This window comes from Malurus melanocephalus, unplaced genomic scaffold, assembly GCF_030028575.1.
Source record: "Malurus melanocephalus ecotype Western Australia unplaced genomic scaffold, MMel_1.1 scaffold_80, whole genome shotgun sequence".
NCBI lineage: Eukaryota > Metazoa > Chordata > Aves > Passeriformes > Maluridae > Malurus > Malurus melanocephalus.
In genome coordinates, this window is record NW_026623312.1 from 258,941 (window position 1) to 267,646 (window position 8,706).

Below are 8,706 nucleotides of genomic sequence, written 5' to 3' on the forward strand. Positions count from 1 at the left end.
AGCAAACTCTACAAACTGGTATTTGACAATGCTTCACTCCCTTTATTGCTGTGATGTTTGAGGTGATGAGTGGATGGCTTTAATATTGACTTGCAGAAGTACTTTGGCAGAGGAAGGGAAGTCCACTAACAGCACTGTTGATATTTCTAGACAGAGGAGCAGCTGGAAGGGTCTGAGTGCAAACTGATCCATCCCACTGCTCAGGGATCCAAAAAGTTCAGTTTTTACCAGGAAAAGTAGATACAACTTTTCTAAATGTTAGGTGATCTGGATTTGTTCAGGTATCAGGATACTCTTGCTGCTACTGTGTTTCCCTGCTCCACTACATTCACAGACATTCCCTCCCCATCTCCGATGTGAATGTGCTACCAAGAGTCCTACAATTAATAATGACCAAAAAAAAAAAAAAAAACTGTTTAGAAAATGCCCTTTGACATCTCATGTCGTCTGTGGTACTTTTAGTCACTTGATTGTTTCTGAAGAATACCCAACCTGATACAATAATGAAGGAAATTTGTTAAATGTTACCTAAGTTACAAATCAGTCCCGGATAATTCAACTGCTTAACATAAGAGAAATGCACTACTTGAAGGACATAATGAAACTTCGTAGACAGTGTTTCAAGATGGCAGAGAGGAGACATATTTGAACATATGTCGTGGGTTTAAACCTGATTTTTCCCAATCCAAGTCACGGCGCAAAAAATGTTGTGGTTTGAACTTGACCGAAAGCCAAAAAGCACTGCACCGACGACGTTCTCTCCCTCCCCACCGGAGAGGGCAGAAGGGAGAGCAAAAGCCCAATTAACATGAAAATTTATGGCTTTYAGRTAACATAACATAATTGAGAGAAAGATACRTATATGCTCCAGAGAATGGTCAGACAGGCTGAATAACTTAAGTTGCAAAATAGATTTATTACTAAAAACTGCTAAGAATACTACCGCACTGGGGAGAGGAACAAAGATAGGGAAAAATTTACAAGGAGAAGAAAAATAAAAATGGATGTTTTAAGACATCTCTTAGACATCTTAAGACATCTCTGTTACTCTTTCCGGGACCTGTCTCTTTCTCAGGTTGCCCCTCTCCACCCCCCGTGTCTTCCCGCACACACAGGGGACAGGAATGAAAGTCTAACATAGATCCAACTACTCACTACGGTTGTCGTCCAGCATCATAGGAGAAGCGTTCTTACAGCTCCAAGCTGTGGAAGGTCTTTTCCCAAGAAACAGTCAGTGTATAACTGCTGATGTCAAGGGAGTCTTTTCTTTACCTCATAGGAGAAAGGAAAGAATGTTCTTCAAGGCCGAACTGCGTTGTTTCGGCGGCATAAGACCACTATCACAAATCTCCTGGCAGAACACTGCTTCTTCTAAGCATCCACTTCCACTTACTTCAGACTTAGGGTGGGGGCACCTCTTCCTCCCTGCAGAACACAATTTCTTCTTAGCATCAACTCACTTCAAACATTGGGGGGGGGGGGCGGGGGCGGGCCAAGCCTCTTCCTCTTTTTTGGCTCCTGATCAGTTCAGTCCAGTCCTCAAAGGCCAGGTTTTTTTCCCTCAGAGCAAGGTCGCTCTCCTTTTCTATACAGGTCTCTCAATGATGAAATAGTCCTTTCGAGAACAGCTTGTTTTCTCCATGCTCGAGAACCACAGCAACGGCACAGCAACCCATCCGATCTTCTCCTTACTGTGATCTTGGGTCTCCATTTTTYCYTCTTACATCTCCTCACCCTCCTGCTCTGTTTTTCCCCAGTGCATGATACTAAAACTAAATACTAACAACCTAGAAACTACATGGCGGCCGCCCCTATCTTGTTTTGAATTCTTCTTAAGTACAAGACCMTACGTCATCACAGAGGTGTAAYCAACCTGTGCAATTGGCCCAGGCCTGATGGGCAGCCTGTCCMTCARMCTCAGAGCCATAATGGATTGGCTCTAAAACACAGGGGGCAGGGCTCCTTTTGCTGGAGAAGAAGGAGAAAGCTTCTAGAACTTCCTCACAGRAGCCATCTTTGTGGTTTCTTGGTCCTATCCCCCCACCACCAAAAATCGGACCGAGTAAAACCATGACATTATATCTACTTGCTCCATTTTGGAGACATTACTGGAAACATTAGCCAGAACATGAATGCAGAAAAAAAATATGTTCATAGGCAAGATTTTGAGCTCTTTGTCTTTGTGGTTTATCTTGTAGTACATTTTCTAATTTCTTTGATAAACTGACAGGCACTCCTTTCACCCATTATCTTACACAAAGCAAGTTGGGTTAAAAGATTGAGGTTATATTTCCCCAAAGATAAATCCTCCAGGGGACTTGCTTGCAACTTTGGTGGCAAAGTTGGCAATAGCTCTTATCAAGCTCCAAGACCAATTAGGAGATTAGGAAGGCCAGGTATAAGATTGAAAAGCTCAGCCATTCCCACACCAGCTCACAGCTCCAAGCAATCTGCAGAATCACTCAGTGATGCAGTCAAACTAGTTTTTAATCACTGCTTATCAGTCAGCCTTGGCAGTCAGAAAGCCAGCAATAAGATATTTGGAAAATAATTTTGTCATTTTTTTCATTTGGGCAAGAAGAGAAGGTTGCAGAAAATTAAAATGTGGCCAGCCATTTACATATTCAGAAAGGGATCTCAGAGGAGCAGCTGGATTGCACAGGACAAGCAACAATGGAAAGTAGAGAAAGTTTTACTTGGAGAAGCTCACCAAAGTGAGAATTGCATTGGATAGGAGGATGCTCTCAGGTGCCAAGAACTAGTCAAATCCAGAACTCAATAAATATTTATTCACAGCTTCTGTAAATTTAGAATAAAATCTGAGGCAGAGCCTGGTGAGTCTGCAATGAAAGGGTTGCAGACTTCAGCTTGCCTAAGTCATCAGAAAAAGGCATTGATTCCACTCAGCCCTTCAATAAAAAGATTCTATACTAAAATCTCCAGCAAACAATAGAGGTAGCAGATAAGTGGACTGAAAAGAAATAACTTCTGTAAGCAGTATGAGCCCAGCACCCTCAGTGGAGGTACATAAATAGTTAAAATGTTTTGAAGCAAGTTTTAGGTATAGCAAATCACCATGGAAAAAGTTAATGAAAATTTAGGCCTAAACCTGTGTTCATTTCGGTTCCCTGATTGTAAAGGAAAGAGAACCATAAAGATCTGAAAATAATTTGGAAGGGTTTTTATTAAGAGAGAAGCACCACAGAAAGGACGACATTTGTAGTGATGCACAAGACATTACAATAATTAATTAGATGCATTCAGTAGCAGATTTGGATGAAGTATAGTACCTAAACCATGGTGAGGTTCTCTGAACCTTGCAAGGGTGAGAGGAAATGCACAGAAAAAGGCAAGTCAGTGATCATGTGGTTACTTTATTTATAGATAACTATGGTGAGCCTGATCAGAAAAATCTGTTTTGAGCTTTTCTTAACATCACAACGCTTTGCTCAAATAATTTATGATCAAAGGCTTTGCAGGTAATCATTGATTAAATGGCAGTAAARTGCATTGTTTTACATACATGACAGCACATGCTGTAGGTCAAGACAGCAGGGTTTGTTTAGGCAACACTGATCTCAAACAGGCTTAACCAGCTGGTCCAGGTAATGCACACATCCCTTGGGTGTGATCATCCACTCAAACTCCAAGTCGAGCGGATTGTTGGATCAAGTCCAGCTCTGGGGCCCTCAATATCAGGAGGGCATGGACCTACTGGAGCAAGTCCAGAGGTTTATGAGGATGATCAAGGGGCTGGGGAGAGAGACATGCTGAGAGAGATGGTGCTGTTCAGCCTGGTGAAGGGAATGTTCCACGGAGAGCTTATAGCACCTTCCAGTACCTAAAGGGAGCTACAGGAATGACAGGGAAAGACTTTTTGCACAGGCAAGGCAATGACAGGACAAGGGGGAATGGTTTTAAACAATGAGATAGTTTAGGTTAGATGGATTGCCTCGAAGTGTTAGGTGCCAGGTTGGCTGGGGCTCTGAAAAACCTGGTCTAGTGGAAGGCARTGGTTGGAATGAGATGAGCTTTAGAGTGCCTTCGAACCCAACCATTCTGTGAGTCCATTAAGTAATTGTGCTAAAGCCACAAACTGACCTTTAACTCTGGATGGGTGGTAGGATTGGGCTACAGCTCAGGGTGAAAAGACATATAGTGTTTGAAGACAGTTAAAGAATTAAGAAAGGACTTCTGGTCACAAGGCAAGTCTGATCCTAAAATCAGAAATAGCTTAAAACAACAAAGTGAAAAAAAATTAAGGTACGATTTGCATTTACTGAAAAAATAAAGATAGAGACAAAATTAGGACACAAAAAGATAAAATGAAGAATGGAGGACCATGAAAAGGACGTGACCCTGTGACCAAYTGTTTTCTATTGGTTTGTTTCATAGCACCACCTGCAGCAGGCAGGATAGTCAGCCTGCCATTCTGCATGTGGTCTAAGGGTTCAATTCCTCTCCCAGCCCAGGTATGTTCTGTAGTCTSTGACTTTTGATGTCAGCTCTGGTGCTTTGTGGTAACCTACAGGTAGTGGCTGAGTAGCCTGGACAAACGGGCTACTGCTGCATGTGCTTTGGTTCTGGCATTCAGGACACTGCTACTTTCAAATCTTGGAAGGTGGAAAGGCACTTACCCTCTTGGTCCTCCATAGGGCGGTTCTGGTGCATTTTTCTGGTTTTCTTCCTCTTCTGCAGAAGCTCCTTAAGCAGGTCATGTGATTCTACTTTAACCTTCCTCTCTCTATTGGAACCTTCCAGGTTACAATATTCCTTCCCCATTCTCATTTTCAGGTTTTTCTGGGAACATGAAACATTACTGCTCAATACAGCATGTTCTCCATATTCAGCTGGCAGATTGTTGTTACTTTTTACTACAGTAGCCTAACTTTATTTTTATTTGACTCTCCAATTTGTTTCTTCTAAAAACTCTTTCTTATCTTCCTCTGTAACATAAGTATCTTAAACAAAACCGTGACACACCTTACTGCTATAAAGAATTCCTCAGCACACTGTAGTGCACTGAAAACATTTGTCTAGCACAGAGCAGCTGGAGGAGATGTTAATGCCACATTTTATAGTTTGGTTTTAAATAAAAGAGAAAAAAAAAAAAAGTGGACAGTATTTATTATGAAATTTCAGTAGGAATATAGTTGGTTTTAACATTTTTATTAAATTCCTTTTTCTGTAATACTTTTGTGTCTTATCTGCTCTCCTGCTCAGTCCTCCACTCTTACACGTGTGATGAAAAAAAMCCAAATTTTTAGAGGGGCTTCTTTATTAAGTGCTAAGAGAGTAAGCATGGGAGAGAAAACAAAAACCAAAAGACAGCACTAAGTTTACATGATGCTTCTTGTACTGCAAACCATGATCCAAGCCCGCAAATCTTCCATTTGAGATTAGCTCATTTAGAATTTAGCAGGTCCTGTGATTTCGCCGTATCCCATAAGCAAAATAAGAGGCTTTCTGCAGCCTTTGGTAATGCTTACCTTGTTTCACTTTTAAGCCTTAGGCACATCAGAACATTGAAGGGAATTTCTACACATCAATGTCTTTATACCTGACAAAAAAGGAATCTCAGTGAAGCTGCTAACAGTTCTAATATTGCTGTATTTTAAATTAAAGTGTAGCATTTTGCTCTGCTTGCAGCCGAGAGTTAAACACCTCACAGGTCTTGTTAAGGACCATTTCTTAAGGATACCTGGTACGGATATCTGGCACTGTTAATACTATTTATTAGTTTGAAAACAATAGGATCCATTCATGCTATGTAATTCCAGTCCCTACATTCTCCCCCACATTTTCTGTAAAACCTCAGACATATCAGATGGATCCAGCAGACAAAGAAGGAAAAGGAGGGGGCTGGAACACATGGGGGGGTCAAAGATCTGGGATTATTGTGCTTCTTCTCAGAAATGAAGGCTAAGTGGGGACATCAATTGCTATCTTCAGCTGTATAGAGGTTAAAGTGAGGTAGACCCTYCTCAGAAGAATAAAAAATCAGGGCAGAGGACAAGATGAAACAGTCACATGTGGCATCAAAGGACAGCTCAATTTCAAACATGAGGAAAAAGATCTCTGTGGTTGCAGTTAAGCACAATGCAGGACTGTCCAAGGAGGCTGCAGAGTTTCCATCTGTGAACATTTTCAGACCCCAGTGGTCCAAATCATGAGCACCAGGATCTAGCTTTAGCATTAGCCATATTTTGAGCAGAAGATTGGAAGATTGGATGACATAACCTCCAGAGATCACTTTCAGTTATAACTCTATTTTTTGAATCCATAAAAAAAAAAAAAAAAAAAAAAAAAAAAAGCAAAAAAAAGCTGAAACCTTTTATCACAGACACCAAAAGAAAAAAAAAATTACAGAACAAGCCTTTCAACCAGGGTTATGGACTAAATATTATTCTCTTCCTTCTCCTTACCTTTGCTTTAATATAATAAGACAGTTACTGGGAAGAAGAAAATGTATTTCAGCAATAAAATTTAAATTCTTTGTAAAATGTCCTCCCCCAAAACAMTGACAGCTCCAAAGCATAATGTGATGTTTAAGTTTAAATTTTTCTTAGGTGAAGATAAAACATACACAAAAGAAGAGTGACCAGTATTTTCTGGCACACTCAAGAGCAACACAGATTTGAAGAAGGCATAAAGAGTCTCAGTACTGGTTGTAACGCTGAGTCAGATGCAGAGGAGTTGCTGGGAAGGGTCAGCCCAGCCGAGAAAGTTTCCAGGACTACATCACAGCCAACAAATTATATTTAGTTGGCAAGAATATTGCGCACACCATAAATTCCAGGGTACAGTTACAGCAAGACGCTGCTGCCCTCGGTGTGGTCACACACGCCTTTTGGGTACCCATGCATTAAATTGTCATAACCTTTCTCCTACATCACGTCTATGCCTCCCATTTCTTTCYGACCTTTGCTCATCGTGTCTGAAATCGATGGTATCACGCACTGGAATTTGGGGGTGTTTTCTGAGCAGTTCCAGGGAACTGGAGCCGGCTACAAGGCTCTTTCTCCTGGCCATCACAGGGGAGTCACTATTTGATTATTTGAACAAGGCGTACCATCCCCGCAGGTTACATGTCCCTGGCCCCCCTCTAGGAYTAAAAATCGGTCCCTGCCGGCGGGGCAAGGAGGGCGGGAGGGCGCGGAAGGGGGGGCACATCGGCTTCGCGCCTGCACCCCGCGCTGTGCCCGGGGCTCCCCAAAACCATCGGGGACCGGCTTTGCCCCGGCGGGGCGCAACCCCAGCCCTCCATTTCGCGTAGGGGCGGGCTCGGAGCGGGCCCGCAGTCGGCGGAAGATGGTTCCCCGCCGCTCGCCACCGCCCCCGGGCGCGGCGCCACGGGGATGGGCACTCGGTGACGGGGCGGCGCCTGCGCTCGGCCGGGGGAGCGCGGGGCTGCGGCGCGGAGCGGAGCGGGCGGCACCGGCGCCATGACCGCGGCGATGCGGCAGCGGTTCGACCGCTTCTTACACGAGAAGAACTGCATGACCGCCGTGCTCGAGCGGATCGAGAGCAAGACCGGCGTCAGCCGCACCTACATCGCCACCGGTGAGCCCCAGCCGCCGCCGCCGCCGCGCCGGTTCCCCGCGGGCGGCCGCGCCCTGCCTGCGCCTCCTCGTTCCGCTCCCCCGGGCGCTGACAGCTCTCTCCTCTCTCCTCAGGCATCCTCGGGATCGTGGCCGTGTATCTGGTGGTGGGGTACGGCGCGTCCCTGCTCTGCAACATCATCGGCTTCGCCTACCCCGCCTACGTCTCGTGAGTGTCGCGACTCCTGCCCCTCTCGCCCCACGGTGGTCCCGGGTGCCACCGACCGATGTGGTTGCAAAATCGCATCCCTGGCGCCGGTGCCGAGCCTGTCAAGGGTGGCATTCCGGGGTCACGCTCCAAAGTGTTGTTTTTGCCGCCCACCCCTTTCCTTTGGCAGGTACAGGTGCCGGGTGCCAAGTGAGGAGCGAGGCTTCTCCCATCTGGCGAGTGCTACGTCAGGAGTCACAGATGGGAGACGCTGCGCCGTTTCCACACTTGGTAACCCGCAGCGGATTGTGCTTTGGATTTGGGTTCCCACCTTTGTCATTTCCAGCGGGAAGCTGGGTCTTTTACCCGGCTGCTGGTAACGGGAGGGAGGATCGCTGTTTTGAGGGTGTTTGTTGAAACTCGCGGTGATGCTTTGAGCGGGGGCAGGAAGGCACCGGGGCATCGTCAGCGTATGCCTGATACAAATTCTGGGTAATGTAATGGGCTGGAGACAGAGGTGCAGTAAGGAGTGAGATTTACTCCAAACCCACATCCCTGATGAAGGAAGGGAAGGAAAACGCTGTAACTAACGCCTCTCGGGTGAGAAAGACTTTTAAATACTTCCTTTTTCAAAGGAAGGCCTCCTTAGATATTCTTAAAAACAAGGTAACTGTTACCTTTCACATGAATTACATAGTCCTTTAGAACAAAATGCCTTTCCTGTTAGGCAGAACCACAGTCGAGTATTTTCCAAATACAGAAACGTGCTGAATAAGACCTTCTGTGTAATCTAATGCATTCATAAAATTGAAGTCCTTTCCCACAGGACTGCTATATTGTTGAAACCCAGTGCTTTCCTTTTATGTAACTCTTATTTAAATACAGGCGCAGCTTGTAAAAATGTGTTCTCTGTAATTGGATCCTGGGCAATACAAAATCAGTTGGGGTTTGGTTTTT

At 44.7% G+C, this 8,706-nt stretch overlaps 1 protein-coding gene across 1 annotated transcript in view; it reads left to right on the forward strand.

The window, feature by feature from the left end:
- The first annotated feature begins 7,377 nt into the window (after nucleotides 1-7,377).
- Nucleotides 7,378-8,706, forward strand: part of REEP5 (receptor accessory protein 5) — a 16,948-nt gene continuing 15,619 nt past the window's right edge. The window contains exons 1-2 of the mRNA XM_057367499.1: nucleotides 7,378-7,563; nucleotides 7,677-7,770. Of these exons, the coding sequence (XP_057223482.1) occupies nucleotides 7,446-7,563; nucleotides 7,677-7,770 (212 nt within the window). The 5' untranslated portion in view covers nucleotides 7,378-7,445. The remainder of the gene's footprint in view (nucleotides 7,564-7,676; nucleotides 7,771-8,706) is intronic.